The sequence below is a fragment of the Muntiacus reevesi genome, chromosome 1, assembly GCF_963930625.1.
Source record: "Muntiacus reevesi chromosome 1, mMunRee1.1, whole genome shotgun sequence".
NCBI classification, from domain to species: domain Eukaryota; kingdom Metazoa; phylum Chordata; class Mammalia; order Artiodactyla; family Cervidae; genus Muntiacus; species Muntiacus reevesi.
In genome coordinates this window covers 190,247,005-190,265,750 of record NC_089249.1, presented here as the reverse complement: position 1 = coordinate 190,265,750, position 18,746 = coordinate 190,247,005, and the positions used below count along the sequence as shown (strand labels likewise).

Here is an 18,746-nt window from a genome sequence, read left to right as displayed (position 1 = left end):
AAACGCGCCTGTGCACTCGCGCACTGCCTGCCGGGAATTGTAGTTTCTGTGTTGTGGGCCCGGCAAGTCCAGTGGCTGCGCTCCGGTGCCGCGGCGCCCGAGGGCCGAGGCGGAAGTGGGGCAGCCACCTGGGGGCCGAGGGCGTGGGGCCGGCGGTCTCGGGGCGCCGACAAGGGGCGTGGGACTCAGGAAGGGCGCGTGCGCGGCCATAGACCCCGGGGGAGGAGGCAGGGCAAGGCCAGGCCAGAGGTCCAGTGGTCCGAGTAGCCAGCCAGGAAGATGCACAAGAGGAAGGGACCCCCGGGACCCCCGGGCCGAGGCGCCGCCACCGCCCGCCAGGTGAGTCTGTATCCCATGGCCCCGCCGAGGTATCCCATCCCACCCTTGTCACACGTTCAAGGGAGGGCCCCACCCCCCAAGGGAACCTGCTCTCCAGTCCCAGGTGATCCCGCGTCCCCGCCCCCTAGGTTAGGTTCGACCCCCACAGTAAGGCCTGTTGACCCGGGCTTCCCAGCTCCTGGCGCTCCGCCCAGGGCTCAGGGCCACCTGTTGCAGTAGCAACGCCAGTCGGGGAGGGGAAGGCCTCGAACCTGGGGTAAGAAAAACAGTTATGGCTTTCCTGGACTGAGCATTCGTGGAACCCTCGCATCAGCTTGGCCAGGTCATACTTTTTTATCCCCATTGTACTGATGAGGCCACTGAGGCCCAGAGAGGCGAAGACACCTGTCCAAGGTCATAGGGATCAACTGCTTGGCCAGAGCTAAGGGCAAATCCAGACTGCCTGCCATGAGCCCACAGAATTGTGATTGGGCCCCTACTCCCTCTCTCATTACCTTTTTCCTAGGCACTGGGAGAGTTTGATTTTTCTCAGCTTTGATGGAAGGAGCCCAGGCCAAAACTTAGTGCCCAGGCATTAGTCTGGCTGACCTGAAGTTCCCTCTGGGCTTCTGCATATTGGATACTTGGCTTCACACCTCTAAGCCTCAGTTTTCTCATCTGTACAATGGAGGCCTTAAGAGTGCATTTCACAGGATAGTTGTGAAAGTTCATTGAGATAGTTTACAGAAAGTGCTAGAACATTGCACTCAATAAATGGTGTCATCATTGTTACTATTAGATGGAGCCATGTATGATTGCCGATACTTGGCCATTTTTGACCCAAAGAAAGGGGGCGTAATTTGGGTACTCAGCCTAATATTGTCACATCATGGTTGGTCATTAGCAAAGATAGGATAGGAAGACAGGTGTGTCACACAGCCAAGACCTCACTTCCAACTTCAGCACTGTCTGTGCTTCCTTTTACTCTTGACACCTCCAGCCTTCCTGCATAGCTCCCTCTGCTGAAGATGCTGGAATGGAAAAACCCAGTTGTGCAGAGTGACTTTGCTTTGGGGAAGGGTGTAGGGCCTTATTTCACCACTGAACTTGGCTAGCAACACATCACAGGTGTGGGCTCAGAGCAGACAGTTGGATCTCTCTCTACCTGCCCTTTGCCCCATGTTGATCTGTGCCAGAGAAGTGACTTGGCCTATCTTGAGACACCTGTTGTGTCTGGGGCCTGTTCCAGCTGACTGGCTTTCCCCAGGAGCCCTGGGTTCCTCCCCAGCGGGCTCCAGGTCCATCATAGCTGCCTCTAGCTAGCTGGGGTGCATCCCATGGTATGACTGAACCCCCATTGTTCCCACAGCTGGGCCTGCTAGTTGACCTCTCCCCAGACGGCCTGATGATCCCTGAAGATGGAGTTAACGATGAGGAACTGGAGGCTGAGTTCTTGGCCTTGGTGGGAGGCCAGCCCCAAGCCTTGGAGAAGCTTAAAGGCAAAGGTGAGACTCTCAGTACACCCCTGAACATTTTCTGAGCTCCTGTTTGGAGCTGGGCACTGAGGCGATGAGAGTATTAAGACAGAGAAGGTCCTTGTCCGCCTGGCAACCTCAGTCTGGGGAAGAGTTAAGTGATCGGCTCTGGCCCCAAGATGAGGATTCAAGTCCCACTTCTGCAACTAACTGGCTGTGTGACTTGCTGAGTTTCAGCAACTATATGGGGCTCAGTTTCCCTGTCTGTAAAATGGGAATAATGACCAATAATGGATGTGGCATGTCCTCCAACCCATGGTTCTGTGATCAGGGCTGGGATTGGGGGAGACCTGTGAGCTGGACTGGGATTCCAGGAGGAGGCACCTGCAATGGGGAGGGCCAGGTGAAGAGTTGGGGAGGAGGTGAGTCACAGTTTGTGCACAGGCCCTGGAAGAGGTGGTCGGGGGCAGGGGACTCTGCAGTGGTCAAGTGGGGCGGGAACTCGGGCACACGGAACCTTTACACTGTATAGCTAATGCAGTTGATCCTTGTTAGCTCTGGATTCCGAATTTGTGAATTCATCTATTGGTTTAAATTTATTTGTAACCTCCAAATCAGTTGCTTGGCGCACTTTTGCAGTCATTCACAGACATGCATGGAGCTGCCAAAAGTTTGAGTCACCCAGTGTGCCTGTTCCCTGCCGAGGCGACACTCTGCCTTCTCGTCTCAGCGCATAAATAGTGTCCTTTTCTTGGTCTGTGGAATGTCACGCTTTTCTCATGTTTGTGCTTTTTGTTGATTGTACGGATCCACATGGTCCCCAAGTGCAGTGCCAGAGTGCTGTTTGCTGTTCCTTAGCGTGAGAAGACTAGGATGTACCTTGTAGATGAGATGGCTGGATGGCATCACCGACTCGATGGACATGGGTTTTGGTGGACTCTGGGAGTTGGTGATGGACAGGGAGGCCTGTGCTGCAATTCATGGGGTCACAAGGAGTCGGACACAACTGAGCCACTGAACTGAACTGTAGATAAACTTCATTCAGGCATTAGTTATAGTACTGTTGGCTTCAAGTTCCATGTTAGTGAATCAACACTATATATTAACGAAGGTGTCTTTAAGTAGAAATGCACATAAAACAAGGATATATATTGCCTGTTTGACATCAGTGTTGTGCCTACAGGCTCATGGGAACCTAATGCTGTATTTCCTTCAGGGCCAGTTGGTTCATTATTCACTAATTCCAACTTTATAGAACATGGGTGCTGTGAATAACAAGAGTTACGTGAACAACAAAACGCTGACAGGGTGCTGTTCTAAGATCTGCATTTACCTTTAGGCCCTGCAGTCTATGGTGAGGGAGAGATTGTTATTGTCCCCATCTAACAGATGGGAAGACTAAGGCCTAGGGAGGTAAAGCAACTTGCCCAGGGTCCCACAGTGAGAAAGTTTCAGATCTGGGGTTCCAACTCAGGCTTGTCAAGGGAGAGATGAGGCCAGGGGGATCAACAGGGAGTAGGATCATGCCTGCTGGCCCAAGGACAGTGGGGTGCCATGGAAGAGCCAGGAGAGGAAGACATACTGCCTATTGCCTGCTCCCCTAATTTTCATGGCCATGGGTGAATGGGACAGGAGGCTGGGGACTCGTGAAGGATCCTGGTTCAACTGGGGCCTCCCCTTGCCTCCAGGTCCCCTGCCCATGGAAGCCATTGAGAAGATGGCCAGCTTATGTATGAGAGACCCGGATGAGGATGAAGAGGAGGGAACAGACGAGGAGGACGTCGAAGCTGATGATGACCTGCTGGTGAGCGCCCGGGGCGGAGTAGGAGACCTCCCTCCCGTTGTTGTCCATCCAGCAGGCCCTCATGACTGGCCCCCGGCCATGTGTCCCTGCAGGCAGAACTGAATGAGGTCCTTGGGGAGGAAGAGAAGGCTTCAGAGTCCCAGCCTCCTGTGGCCCAGGTATACCCCTGACAACACTGGTCCGTGCAGCCCAGGGTTCAAGGCCTCCCTCCTCCCCTCTCAACCACGGAACCTCGCACAGGTGGTGGGGTGCCTCTGATCCCCAGTTCTCCACCCTGGGAGATGGGCAATGATTTCTGCCCCTTCGGGGTTACAGGGGGCAGCACACCTGGTATACAGTAGGTACTCAACCCAGGAGGCTGTCAGGGTGGACCTGAGAGAGGGGTCACCACCCAGACCATGCACCTGGCCCCTCCCGCAGCCAAAGGCCACAGCGCCCAGCCCAGGGCTGGAGGCCACCTTGCAGGAGAGACTGGCCCTCTACCAGACCGCGATCGAAAGCGCTAGGCAAGCCGGAGACAGTGCCAAGATGCGGCGCTACGACCGGGGGCTTAAGGTGAGTGGGCAGACAAGAGGGTAACCAGGTCCTCGCCACTGCCCTCTGCACCCAGCTCCAGGCTCCTCCCAAACCCACGTTCACACCTTCTCCCAGACACTTGAAAACCTGCTGGCCTCGGTCCGGAAAGGCAAAGCCATTGACGAAGGGGACATCCCGCCACCTGTGGCTGTGGGGAAGGGTCCAGTGGCCACGCCCAGCCACACACCTGCACCCATCCCGCCGGCCCCTCTGAACCCGCTGGCCCCAGATCCCCGGGTCATCATGGAGAGTCCTCCTTCCGCTGCTCCATCATCGTCCCTGGTCTCCGCTAAACCCCAGCCGCCCCCAGGTAGGCCACAGGCAGGGCTGGCTGATGTGGGCTGATGAGGGGGGTTATTCATTTAGTGGCTGGCCCTTTGGTGGGGGGGTGGGTATAGGGCCTGCACTGATTTTTATTTTTTTTTTTTTATGCACTGATTTTTAGATATTTTTAACACCTTTCCCTCCCAAGATCCTACTTTCCAAGGGGAACACAGGCTTACAAGAGAGGTTTTCTGTCTGTGGTAGCTATAAAGTATATTTAACAAAACATTTGCCATTTAACTATTTTTCAACATGCAATTGAGTGATATTTATCACTTTCATGATATTGTGCAACCACCACCTCTATCAATTTCAAAAACTTTTTTCATCTCTCCTATTCAGCACTAACTCCCCATTCTCCCTGGCCCAGTCCCTAGGAACCTCTGTTCTACTTTCTGTCTCTGGATTTGCCTCTTACAGATATTTCACATAAATAGAATCATCCACTATTTGTCCTCCTGTGTCTGGCTTCCTTCAGGTAACAAAATGTTGCAGCATGTGTCAGAACTCCATTCCTTTTTAGAACTGAACAACATTATGGTTTTTTGGTTTGGTTTTGGTTTGGGTGTGCCGTGTGGCTTGCAGGATCTTAGTTTCCCGACCAGAGACTGAACGCAAGTCCCAGCAGTGAAAGTGCAAAGTCCTAACCACTGGACCACCAGGGAATTCCCCTTAGAGTTTTTTTCTTTTTTTAAGATTTGTTTATTTTTATTTTATTTATTTATGGCTGCATTGGGGCTTCATTGCTGCTTCAGGCTTTCTCTAGTTGCAACGAGGGTTACTCTTCATTGTGGTGCACAGACCTCTTATTGTGGTGGCTTCTTTTGTTGCAGAGCATGGGCTCTGAGTGCACAGGCTCAGTAGTTGCACCTCCAGGACTCTAGAACACAAGCTCCATAGTTGTGGCTCACAGGCGTAGTTGCTCCATGGCATGTGGGATCTTCCCAAGACCAGGGATCGACCCCATGTCTCCTGCACTGGTAGGCAGATTCTTAACCACTGGACGACCAGGGAAGGCCCCCACCCATAGAGTACTAAGTGAATAGTTCCCAAGCCCTCAGCTTGTCCATCGTTCCTGAAACTCACTTGCTGGAGAACACACCTCCCAAGAAGTTTTCCTTCCCCTAACCTCCCCTTCCCCCACCTTAAGAAAAGAAAATGGGGCAAACCAAAGGAGATACTCCAGTGCTCGCTTCGGCAGTGCATATACAAAGGAGATACTCCAGATGCTGGTCGGAGGTTCAGAAAGTGAACCCCTAGTCGCTGAGTGCTTCAGCCAAGCTGGTTTCTAAGCTTTTGTTTTTAGTAAAGCTCAAGGACGACCATTGGAAATCGTGACCTGAGATTCTCAGCTGAAATCACCAACGGTTTTTCATAATGGGATTTTTTTGTATATAGCTGCGCAGGGACCCTGAGAATCACGTGACATCTGTAAGACTCTGTCTCTTCCCATCTGTTTGACTGATGTGAAGCAGGTTTCTTTGCATGTTAAAAACAAAAAAGGAAAGTAGGGAAAGAATGAACAAGGAAACAGGAGCTAAGTGCTAGGGGGTGGACCCAGCCCCCACCTTGTCAACAAGCGCTGCCTTGCCAATACAGTTTTACTCTTATTACATCAAAATTATCTATCAAAAAAGCTCGATGTAGTTAAGATTGGCTCAATTTTGTGCAAAAAAATAATTCCAACAGTAATTCTGCCCCAAGATAAAAAAATTTTTAACACTGAGAGGGACTTGCAATGGCAGGAGATAAAGCCAATGAAATGTCAGGGTGTTACAGGACTTCCCTGGCGGTCCAGTGGTTAAGACTTTGCCTTCCAATGCAGCGGGTGCAGGTTCAATCTCAGCTCGGGGAGCTAAGCTCCCACATGCCTCGTGACCAGAAAACTAAGACATAAAACAGAAGCAATATTGTGACAAATTCAATAAAGATTTTAAAAATGGTTCACATTGAGAACTGTCAAGATATTGGGCAGGGGGAGATAAATTAGGAGCTTGGGATTAACAGATACACGTTACTATATATTAAATAGTTCCAGAAAAACCAAGGATCTACTGTATAGCCAAGGGAACTTATGCTATACGGTAGATATATACATTATAGGTTATTACAAGGTTATTACAAGGTAATAACCTTTAATGGAAAAGGATCTGAGAAAGAACATTTATTTATGTATATAAATAAATGAATCAGGTTTCTATACACTTGAAATTAACACAACATTGTAAATTAATTGTACCTCAATTAAAAAAAATGTCAAGTTGTTTTGCTTCAAATTGTACACCTTCTCAGGCAAGTCCACCAAAACAAAGCAGTGAGTCCAGTTATCGGTCTGAAAAAGTACAACAGGTACTTTGTACTGTTTTCCAGGTGTTTCTAGGATGTATATCTGGGTGGTGGGTGGTGTATCTATTGTATTTTATTTTTTATACCAACAATTGTACTTATTGATTTCAATTTAAGAATACTTCTCCTAAGAACATATCAGGCATATTATTTGAAGCTGTATCTAATATAGTGTTTAAAAAGGCATTTAATCCTGTTTCCCAACTTTGCTGATACACTGCAGAAAGGTACATTTAAATGTACAATAAGGTGTTAAAAAAAGACTCTTGAGTACCCAAATGCATCATGTTAGGATACAATTCTGCCTGAAACGTGTATGTAAATAACGGAAGATCTGAAGTTCCCAATTGCTCAATGTGAACCCTGGCATATATTTAAAAAGTAGGACTTCACGGTCCTGTGGTTGGAAATCCGTTTGCCGATGCAGAGGACACATGTTCGATCCCTGGTCGATCCCAGAAGATTCCACATGTCCAGTTTGTATTGACAGATAAAGCACACTTGGTTTTCTTCAGCTTTGTTTTATTGCAATTCACAGATTATTGTGATTTTTTTTTTACAAATCAGTTTGTGATAACTGTACTTTGAGCAAGTCTGTTGGCGCCATTTTTCCAACAACGTTTGCTCACTTTGTGTCTCTCTGTCACATTTTGGCAATTCTCAAAGTGTTTCAAGGTTTTTCATTATTATTATATTTGTTATGGGGATCTGTAATCAGTGATTTGCGGTGTCACTGCTACAGTTTGCTGCAGGCTCAGATGGCAGTTAGCATTTTTTAACAATAAATTTTTTTTAATTTAATGAGTTATTTATCTTTGGCTGCGCTGGGCCTTCGTTGCTGCACATGGGCTTTCTCAAGTTGCGGTGAGCAGGTTTCTCCTTGGAGTGGCGACTTTTGTTGCAGAGCACGGGCTCTAGGGTGTTCAGGCGCAGTAGTTGCAGTGCATGGGCTTAGTTACCCTGTGGAACAATAAAATTTTCTTATATTAAAATATGTACATTGTTTTTTTAGTCATAATGCTATTGCATATTTCATAGATTGCAGTATAGTGTAGTAACTTTATATGTACTGGGACACCAAAAAAACCTGAGTGACTCACTTTATTACAACAATTGCTTTATGAGGTGATCTGGAACCAAACCTACACTGTCTAAGAGATATGCCTGTAAATGGATAAACAAATGTGGTCCGTCCATATAATGGAATATTATTCACCCTAAAAAGGAAGGAAATTCTGACACACGCTACAGCACCAATGAACCTTGAATGCATTATGCTGCGTGAAATAAGCCAGTCACAGAGGGACAAATACTGCATGATTTCACTTATAGGGGGCCCCTGGGGAGTCAAATTCCCAGAGACAAAAAGTAGACCAGTGGGTGTCAGGGACTGGGGGAGGGGGATGGGGAATTAGTGTTTAATGAGGACAGAGTTTCAGTTGGGAAAGATGAAAAGAGTGCTGGAGTTGGATGGTGGTGATGGTTGTAAAACAATGTGAATGTCCTTAATGCCACTGAACTGTATACTTATAAAGGGTTAAGATGGTAAATTTTATATTGTGTGTATTTTACCACAATCTGAAAAAATGGAAAGGGAAATATTGGTGAGTTTCAAATCACCATGGTAGTTAGGATACATTTGATTTAAAAGGGGATGTCCATTTGATTTAGTGTGATGATTTTCTTTATCAAATGTCAGTATTTGAAGACACTAGGAACAACAGCCATTGCCACTTTCTCAACTCAAAATGAAAAGTTTTAGATGTCAACTTAAAAACATGTAAGAGTACAGAAAGTTTTCCAGAATTTTCTTGGGGACAAAATAGCATAGGCTCTAGAGACTGACAGTCATAGGGTTGAGTCCTCACTATGCCTTCTTCAGGCTGTGTGATTCGGGGAAACAGCATCCCCTCTCTGAGCCTCAATTCTCAAGTCTCTAAGGTGGGCCTTTGTTGTGAGAATTAAGTAGAAATAGCTTGTGTGCCGTTCCCTCTCCCAGGTCCTTGCAGCCCTGGCCCCCTGGCCCAGTTGCAGAGCCGCCAGCGTGAGTACAAGCTGGCTGCCCTCCATGCCAAGCAGCAGGGAGACACCGCCACTGCCGCCAGACACTTCCGTGTGGCCAAGGTGCGTCCAGAGGGGTCAGGGTTGGAGGTAGAGGACAGGGTGCTTCTGACATTGTGTGATAGCAAAGAACAGGGGCTCTGGAGTCAGACAGACCCAGATTTGAATCCCAGTCATTCCGTGACTATAGTTTGCTGCACCTCCTGAAGCCTCAGTTTACCCTCTCTGTGAAATGGGTATAAATGTCTGGAGGAGGTTGAGCAAGATACAGCAGAGGGACTTCCCTGGTGGTCCAGAGTCTGACCACCAGGTCAGTCTGCACTTCCACTGCAAGGAGAGCAGGTTCAATCCCTGGTCACAGAACAGCCAAAAATAAAAAATTTTAAAAGATACTGCAAAGGAAGGGGCAGAGTGAGGAGTCGTCTGCCATGTGGCAGGTCGTGGAGGCTCCCCGTGGGGTCCTAGCCCCCAGCTGCAGCCTCCTCCCCTGATCTTCCTTCTCCCAGAGCTTTGATGCTGTCTTGGAGGCCCTGAGCCGGGGGGAGCCTGTGGACCTGTCGCGCCTGCCCCCTCCACCTGGTGAGGACCCCACCCTGCCTATCCTCCAGGACTGCTGGAGGTCTCCAGGATGTTCTTGCTGATGCTGCCGCCCCTTCGGTCAGGGGGACCCCTGGGACCCCAGCATCAGGCCAGACTAGCCTGGTCGGGGGAAGGACGGCCACAAGTAAGCCCCCCACTGGATTGGACCTCTCTACCCCTAGACCAGCTGCCCCAGGGCCCACCGTCACCGCCTGTGCAGCCTCCAGCTCCTGCTGTGGTGCCCTCCACACCAGGTACGCTCCTGGGACCCTGTGGGGTGGGCCGGCCGGAGCAAGACAGTCTCCTCTAACCGGGACCCTTAACTCTACCCTCTGGTCTGGCCCAGAGGCTCCTCCACCCCCGAAGACCCTCCTGGAGGCACTAGAGCAGCGAATGGAGCGGTACCACGTGGCTGCGGCTCAAGCCAAGACCAAGGGGGACCAGCGGAAGGCTCGCATGCATGAGCGCATCGTCAAGGTGCGTGGAGACCCAAGTAGGCGGGTGGCCACCCCTAGAGACCTTGTCCAGGGAGCCCTGACACCTGTGTTCCCTGCAGCAATACCAAGACGCCATTCGAGCCCACAAGGCTGGCCGGGCGGTGGACGTGGCGGAGCTGCCCGTGCCTCCAGGTAGGCCCTGCTCCCAGCCCCACCCCACCAACCTCTGAGCCTTCGCAGGTGCTCTTCCCTCCAGCTCTCCAGTCCCAGGGAGCTGACGGCTGCACCTTCAGAAATTCTGCAAGCTTCTTAGACAACAGGTACCTTAAAATCATTTACCATGGGAATGTTTACACCACAGAAATTGGTGAACACTAAAAATTAAGAGGTTTTATTTGAAGAGTCTGTTCACCAGCCCACCACTGTCTGGTCATTTATTTATTTTAAAACATTATATATTTATTTTTGGCTGTGCTGGGTCTTTGTTGTTGCATAGGCTTTTCTCTAGTTGCAGCGAGCAGGGGCTACCGTCCAGTTGTGGTACACAGGCCTCATTGAGGTCGCTTCTCCTGTTGCAGAGCTCAGGCTCTAAGGCATGCAGGCTTCAGTAGTTGCGGCTTGAGCTCTAGAACTCAGGCTCAGACATTGTGGCATTGGGGCTTAGTTTCTTCACAGCATGTGGGATCTTCCCGGATCAGGGATCAAACCCGTGTCTCTTGCTTTGGCAGACGGATTCTTTACCACTGAATCACCAGGGAAGGCCCTGGCCATTTCTTCTTTGACTCACTCCTTCTTAGTCATCAGCTCTCAGTTTTACAGATAGCTCCCCAGCTGCCCATCACCCCCGCTGGTGGGTTGGAGGTGTCTTCTGGGACCTCAGAGCTACCTGTGTGTCCACCATGAGAGCAAGGACAGCTCTGCACGTTGGTCCCCCAGTAGTCCCTCCAGGCCCAGGGCCACCTCTTCTGCCCAGCACGCCGCCTCACATGGTGCTTGCTTGTTGGAGTCTGATCACGGCCCGGCCAGGGTCAGGCAAGAGGAGCCGAGAGCAAAGAGGGAGGTTAGGATGGTCTGACATCTCCATGAAACCAGCAGCAGCTCCTTTCTTGAATTCAGAGTAGATTCAGGCAGGGACTTCCCTGGCAGTCCTGTTCCCTGACTCTGCGCTTCCTCTGCAGGGGGCGTGGGTTCGATCTCTGGTTGGGGAAGTAAGATCCCACATGCCTCACGGTCCAGCCCATCCCGCCTCTCCACAAATAAAAGAAAGAACCGAGAAAACTCAAAGTACTGTGTTGGCTTAAAAACCAGAACAGACTTTTTGGCCAACCCACATAGATTCAAAGGCCTGAGGCTCCTTAGCAGGGGAAGAACCTGTGTCTCAATCATTATAGTGTGGGCCTCACCCTCCTGACTGGGTCCCAACTGGCCCCCTAGGCTTTCCTCCGATCCAGGGCCTGGAGGCCACCGAGCCCACCCAGCAGAGCCTGGTGGGGGTCCTGGAGACCGCCATGAAGCTGGCCAGCCAGGACGAAGGCCCTGAGGATGAAGAGGACGAGGAGCCTAAGAAGGTGTGAGGGGCCAGAGCCTTGGGGTGAGGCAGGGGAGTGGCATGGCAGCAAAGCAAAGCCCCAGTAGTCCTGGCCTTGAGCCAGGAAGAACCAGCTGCACATCCGGGCCTGCAACTTCCTGGCCATGAGGCCACGGGCAAGTCATCTTGCCCTCTGAACTTCGGGCTCCTCTGTACAGCGAGCACAGTCCTAATCCTTACCTCCTGGGGCTGCTGCCAAGGTTTAGTGTGAACAAGATCATATGTTGTGTTCAGTGCTGAGGAAATAGACACTGAGATGGTCAGTGTTGTCGCTGTCAGGCCTCAACTCTGTGGGCAGCAGACTCATCACAGGTGCTGGGAAAGCTCTGACTTGCTCTCCATCCCTCTGCAGCTCAGCAGCCCTGCAGCCCCCACAGCCCAGCCCAAAGCCCCACCTTCAAAGGCACCCGCATCAGGATCTGCCCCCATAGCCAAAGCAGCCCCCAAAGGCACATCCACCAGAGGTAGGTACGCCCCTCCCCACCTGGGCAGCCGATTGCCTGGCTGTGGGTGGGGCGGCACCTGCAGACACCCCTGTACCCACAGCCCAGCAGCAGCTGGCCTTCCTGGAGGGCCGCAAGAAGCAGCTCCTGCAGGCTGCGCTGCGAGCCAAGCAGAAGAATGACGTGGAGGGCGCCAAGATGCACCTGCGCCAGGCCAAGGGGCTGGAGCCCATGCTGGAGGCCTCACGCAACGGGCTGCCTGTGGACATTACCAAGGTGAACCCTCTAGGCCTTCTGGACCTTCCCAGGCCCTCACCCTTCGGACTTCTGCCACTTAGCAGTCGCATGACGTGGAATGTATTTATCAGGGTCCAGGTTAAACTGCTGTAACAAACCCCTCTCCCCTGCCCAAGACAGTGGCTAAAATAAGACAGACATTTATGTTTCCTGTATGTGACACCCAGGGCATTCTGGTCTCTAAAAGAAACTTCTAAAAAAGCCCTCCAGGGCCCAGGTTCTTTCCACCTTGCTACCCTGTGACACCCTAGGAGGTCATTCTGTCCACGTTGTCAAAGTGGGTTGACCTTTGACCAGATAAGTGGATGCCTTATCTGCATCCTGACTATGGGCAGTGATGTGGAGTTGCCATCACTTCTACTTGCCTCCCATTGGCCAGAACTGAGCCATGTGGCCACACTTAGCTGCAGGGGAGGCTGGGACATGTAGTCTCTTGCTGGGCTGCTGTGTGTCCAGCCAGAACTCCATTACTAGGGAAGAGGGGTTGGAGATCAGGGTAACAAATTGTGCCATGTGGAACAGACCATCCACTTCTCTTTGAGGATTACTTTTCTCCCTGGGAAAGAAGAAAGAACAGGGCCTGCGGGTGAAGCTGTAGTCAGGGAAGGCCTCCTGAAGAGGCGTGATGTTTCTGCACAGCCCTGGGTGAGTCTGCTCAAGGCTGTCCGCAGGCCCCTCCCTCACAAGCCCCGCCCTCCCCAGGTGCCGCCCGCCCCCGTCAACAAGGATGACTTTGCCCTGGTCCAGCGTCCCGGCCCAGGTCTGTCTCAGGAGTCTGCCCGACGCTACGGCGAACTCACCAAGCTCATAAGGCAGCAGCACGAGGTGAAGGGGACTTCCCTGCCCAGGTCATCACCAGTCACACGGCCCCGCTCCAACCCTCCCCTCACTGTCTTCTGCTCCCCCAGATGTGCCTGAACCACTCTAACCAGTTCACTCAGCTAGGCAACATCGCTGAAACCAGCAAGTAAGAAGCCCAGCCCCCATGCCCCACTGACTTCTGCACCCCGCAGCCTGCCCCTGGGACCAGGGACCTGAGCAGGGCCCTCTCGCTGGCAGATTTGAGAAGCTGGCGGAGGACTGTAAGCGGAGCATGGAGATTCTGAAGCAGGCCTTTGCCCGGGGTCTCCCCACGCCCACTGCTCGCTTTGAGCAGAGAACCTTCAGCGTCATCAAGTAAGGCCCCCTATACCCTGCCACTGACCCTTTGGAGAGAGGGGTTCACACTCCCCAGAAGCTAGCAGAGGACTTGCTTCTGGAGGAGCGTTTGGGTGGTCTGGTGGGAGCAGAGCATGTGCAAGGGTCCTGAGGCAAACATGCCGTGTGAGTAAAGGATGGCAATCGAGTGTTGACAGTGACACGTTTGGAAATGGGGACAGTCTAGCGAATGCAGAGCTGGGCTTCATCCCAAAGGCCTGGGCAAGCTCACGGAGTGGTGAGGTGGGTCCTGCTCCTGTTACATCATCTCACACTCCAGGGAGTTGGGGTCATTTTTCCCACTTTTACACAAGGTTAGGGGTGGCCACTGGGGTAACCTAACGTCACCACTTAGGATAATCTGCACCCCTTACCCTGGCTCCCCCACATCTGCACAGCCTAGCTCCCTGTCATCCCCTCATCTCCTCCCACTGACCCCACTTCTCTCACCCCCTGCTACACAGACTTCTTTTTGGTCAATCAGACACACCAGCTGTGTTCCCACTCAGGACCTTTGCACCAGCTGTCTCCTCTGCTTAGACCCTCTTATGCAGATTACCATGTAGCAGTCTCTTTCTTTTTTAAAAGTTTTTTTAGCTGCACTGCATGGCCTGCAGGATCCTAATTCCATGACGAGGGATCAAACCCATGCCCCCTGCAGTAGAAACTTGAAGTCTTAACCACTGGACTGTTAGGGAAGTCCCTGTAGCCACCTCTTCTTGACATTCAGAGTCACCTATGATGTTACTTCTCCTGAGAAGCCCTCCTTGATGGCTGTGTCTGGAGCAGCACCTCCCAAGCACACTCCACTCTCTGCAGTGTTTTGATCCTCTGCAGAGTTGTTTATGTTTTGTTTATTTATATATTCAGGGGTCATCTGTTCACTTAGCTAACCAGGGATCCCTGAACACAGGTGTGGTCTGCCTCATTTATCTCTGTATTTTCAGCAGTGAGGACACTGGCTGGCATATAGTAGATGCTCAAAAAACCTTGTCAGAGAAAGAGAAGGTCCCACAGCAGCTAGGGCACTTGATGAATTCTAGAAGATTCCAGAAACTTCTAGATGGTTCCAGAAATCTTATGCAAGGAAAGCAGTCCCACAAAGGTGAGGCCACTGACTGGTGCAGAGCTGGTCCCAAATAAATATGTACAGATTGATGAAAGGACTAAACAGGTAGCCAGTGGCAGACCTTGATAGAGAATTGTAGTCTGTCTGGTTCTAAAACTCAAGCCTGAAAAAAAAAAATCTCAAGCCTGGAACCTGAGACACCGTCACGAGACTGGGGGGTGGGCCGAGAAGGTGGGCAGGACGGTGGCACTGAGATGTCTGTCTCCTGCCCTCCCTCCTGGAAGGATCTTCCCTGACCTCAGCAGCAACGACATGCTCCTGTTCATCGTGAAGGGCATCAGCTTGCCCACACCGCCAGGTGAGGGGGCACCAGGCAAGGGGCAGGGCTGTGGGGTCCACCCATCTGCCCAATTCTGACCCTTGTCTTCCCGCAGGGCTGTCTCCTGGTGACCTGGATGTCTTTGTTCGGTTCGACTTCCCCTATCCCAATGTGGTACATGGGGAGCTGAGGGGGGTTGGGCTCCAGCCCCCTCAGGCCTGGAGGGTGTGGGGCCAGCAGTGGTTCAAAGGCAGGCCCCAGCCCCTGAGCTTTTTCACCTCCTGTCTGGTCACAGGAAGAAGCTCAGAAAGACAAGACCAGCGTGATCAAAAACACAGACTCCCCTGGTGAGCCCTGGCAAGAAGCAGTCCCCCACCTCCCCTCCCCACAGAAAGCCCATGAGACCATAACCTGACCCTACACGCCGCTCCTCTCTCCCTCCTTCCCCCGGCAGAGTTCAAGGAGCAGTTCAAGCTCTGCATCAACCGCAGCCACCGTGGCTTCCGAAGGGCCATCCAGACCAAAGGCATCAAGTTTGAAGTGGTCCACAAGGGGTGAGCTGGGACCACAGGTGCTGTCTGGGCTCCAGAGGAGGGGGAGCTGCCCAGGAGCAACCATCCTGTCTCCTCTCTCACACAGGGGGCTCTTTAAGACCGACCGGGTCCTGGGCACAGCCCAGCTGAAACTGGATGCCCTGGAGACAGCATGCGAGGTCCGAGAGGTCCTTGAGGTGAGAGATGGACATTGGTCTGAACACGGGTATGGCCGTGCTGCTCACAAACTTCAACCAGATGCTCCCTGCCCTGAGCCTCCCAAAGGTCCTCTCTGCTGGCACAGCCCCTCCCCAGAAATACCAGGCTTCCCCACTACCCAGCCCTAAGTACCCTCTGCACCCTGCTCCATTAAGAGCAGCTGGTGTCTCAGCCATACCCGGGGGCTCATATTTTGGAAATTTCTCTGGTTGTCCTGGAGCCCAGCCCTGAGCCTCTAGCCACTTCCTGCAGCTGCTTTTTTTTGTAGTTTTATTTACTTATTTATTTATTTTGGCTGTGCTGGGTCTTCGTTGCTGCGCAGGCTTCCCTCTAGTTGTGGCACACGGGGGCCACTCTCTAGATGTGGTATGCAGGTTTCCCGTTGCGGTGGCTGCTTTTGTTGTGTGCACGGGCTCTAGGGTACACAGGCTTCAGTGGTTTAGGTGCGTGGGTTCAGTAGTTGCAGCTCCCGGGCTCTAGAGCACAGGCTCTATAACTGTGGCACACAGGCTTAGTTGCTGAGCAGCATGTGGGATCTTCCTGCACCAGGGATCAAACCCATGTCTCCTGCATTGGCAGGCGGATTCTTTACCACTGAGCCACCAGGGAAGCCCCACTGCATGCTTCTTAACAGCCTCCCCTCACTCCCATCAGGTCCTGGATGGTCGCAGGCCCACAGGGGGGCGGCTGGAGGTGATGGTTCGGATTCGCGAGCCACTGACAGCCCAGCAGTTGGAGACCACGACAGAGAGGTGGCTGGTCATTGACCCCGTGCCAGCATCCATGCCCACAGTGAGACCCCTGCCCGTCAGCAGCCCTGGGGGGGACGGGGGGGCTTGGTTCAAGGTGGCCGAGACTCACAAGACTGGTTCTGTCCTCTGAAGCAGGTTGCTGGGCCCAAAGGGAAGGCTCCTCCCATACCTGCTCCTACAAGGGAGGCAGGGAACAGGTAGGTGACTGGGCCCAGCTGTGCTGGAGAGAATGCCCTTCTTCTTATCTCAGCCTCTCCTGGACAACTTATCATCAGGCACAAATTAGAGCATGTCTCTCCCCTGCTTCAAAACCTTTCCTGGCCCCTCTTCTGGAGCATCTAGTTTAAACTCCTCAGCTTGATCTTTAAGACCTTTTGTGATCAGACCACTGTCAATAATCTAGTCTTTTTTCCCCCCACTTCTTTCGGTTGGTTCATGGCTACATTTAGTTTTCATGAGCCTCTTGGCTACTCTGTTACAATACCCTGAGCACCCCTATGGCCACAGTTGCTCCTTACTCCTCTGCCCAGCTCTGACTCCTTTGATTCCCAGCTTGGCTGTCACCTCCTCCAGGAAGCCCTCCCTGATACCTGGCATCACAGTAGCCTGGGTGTACACCCATTGTCCATCTGGTTGTGGATTCAGCAACACAGAGGGGAGCCTGGCTTGTCTCCCACTGTCCCCTGGGGCCCAGTGTGTTTGTTGAGTTAACAGGGTTGGGGGTGGGAGTTCCCTGCAGTCCCTCACCCCTCGCCAATCCCATAGATCAGCACGGCCCCTGCATAGTCTCAGCGTGCTGGCCTTCGACCAAGAGCGTCTGGAGCGGAAGGTGGGTACCGCCCTGCGAGGCTCAGTGGGGCAGGACTGGGGGATCCGCAGGTCACTCACAGCTCCCTCTGCATCCTCTCCCCCCACCCCAGATCCTGGCCCTCAGGCAGGCGCGGCGGCCAGTGCCCCCCGAGGTGGCGCAGCAGTACCAGGACATCATGCAGCGCAGCCAGTGGCAGCGGGCACAGCTGGAGCAGGGAGGCCCGGGCATGCGGCGGGGTAGGAGCTCAGGGATGGGTGTGGGCGGAGGGATGGAGGCCACGGGCCCCGTCCTGATGTCCCCCCACCTCCATCCCTCAGAGTACATGGCCCAGCTGGAGCGCCAGCTACAGTTCTACACGGAGGCCGCCCGGCGTCTGGGCAATGACGGCAGCAGGGTGAGCCGGGCGGGCGTGGGGGCAGGGCCAGGGCCACCAGGGGCTGCCTGCTGACTCCTTCTTCACCCCCTAGGAGGCTGCCAAGGAGGCGCTATATAGACGGAACCTGGTCGAGAGTGAGGTGAGCAGCTTGGGCATTGAGAGTGGGTGGGCGAATGTGGTTGTGCCCCCCGCCCTGACCCGGGCCACTTCTCCCCGCAGCTGCAGCGGCTCCGCCGGTGAGGGCCAACGGGACAGGCAGCCCCCGGAGAGCTGGGAGCGGGCCTGCAGCCCCGATACTGCCACAACCTCGGACGAGACAAGCAGACAATCAGTGGACAGTCAACTCTGGCCGGACACATCCCCCACTGGGCCCACCTGGCCCTGCTGGAGCCTCCCCAGCAGGGGGTGTCGGCAGGGTCTGCTAGCCTGTGTGTGCCCCTCGCCCAGGCCCAGCTGGGTGGGCCCCGGAAAGTCCGTTTGCACAGCCCAGGGGTGCACAGCCTCTTGCCGGCCTCCACAGAGGGAGGGTGGCTGAGACCAAGCCCCCAGGGCCCTTGCAAGCACTTTACTTCCTGTCCCTCCCCAGCCTTAACCCTGATGTCCACCCGCACCCCAAAGAAACCGCTGAGGCCAGCCAGGGTCAGCCAGGCTCCCGAGAGGGTTGCCCTGGCCCAGCTGGGCCCCCAGGGCTGACACATGGAATAAACAGCCAGGGCCACACCCGGCTCACTCTGTCCTGCCCTTGTTTCTTGTTCCTGCCCCCAGTGCCTGGGCTGGGTCTCCCCCTCTGCCCCACCCCAGGGGGCTGAGGAAGAGCTGCCTGCGAGAGGAGCAGGCTGGCAGGGAGTGTGCCCATGAAGGACATGGTCTGTGCGCACACTTTGCAGGGATGTGTGTGTCCTTGGGGTCTGCAGTGCACCTGAGGGCATCTGTGTGTCTGTCCAGCTGGTGGCCTTGGGTATATCTGGGTTCACACACAAGGTCAGGTTGTACGTGGTGGTGCCTGGTGACCCACATGCATCTCAGGGCCTTGCAAGGCAGCCCTGCCGCTCGTGGGCCCCAGGACCCGGACTAGACTGCCGGACCCACTTAGCATCCCAGAGCTTCAACTTCCGCTGCTGGATACGGCACGATGAGAGCCCCTGCCACAAGTGGAAGGGCACCTGGTCTGCGGTGAGCACTTGAAAGGGCTAGGGGGGGTTTTCTGTTTGTTTTTTGCTCA

The 18,746-nt window shown here is 53.3% G+C and overlaps 1 protein-coding gene across 2 annotated transcripts; it reads left to right on the top strand.

Moving 5' to 3' along the window:
- Positions 1-62: 62 nt before the first annotated feature.
- On the top strand, positions 63-18,258 carry CC2D1A (coiled-coil and C2 domain containing 1A). Of its 2 annotated transcripts, none has more exons than XM_065917622.1 (29): positions 63-339; positions 1,688-1,823; positions 3,482-3,597; positions 3,690-3,755; positions 4,018-4,152; positions 4,249-4,483; positions 8,843-8,967; positions 9,411-9,483; positions 9,666-9,737; positions 9,830-9,960; positions 10,040-10,112; positions 11,355-11,488; positions 11,861-11,972; positions 12,055-12,227; positions 12,951-13,073; positions 13,157-13,215; positions 13,308-13,424; positions 14,799-14,872; positions 14,949-15,007; positions 15,129-15,180; positions 15,288-15,387; positions 15,473-15,563; positions 16,240-16,377; positions 16,473-16,534; positions 17,103-17,166; positions 17,258-17,384; positions 17,466-17,542; positions 17,616-17,663; positions 17,744-18,258. In XM_065917622.1, exons 1-29 carry the CDS (start codon positions 280-282, stop codon positions 17,762-17,764), a joined length of 2,853 nt encoding a protein of 950 aa, XP_065773694.1. In that variant the 5' UTR covers positions 63-279; the 3' UTR covers positions 17,765-18,258. The 2 variants fall into 2 exon arrangements, with proteins under 2 accessions (XP_065773694.1, XP_065773692.1); XM_065917620.1 differs by having other exon boundaries at positions 16,470-16,534.
- Positions 18,259-18,746: the final 488 nt, after the last annotated feature.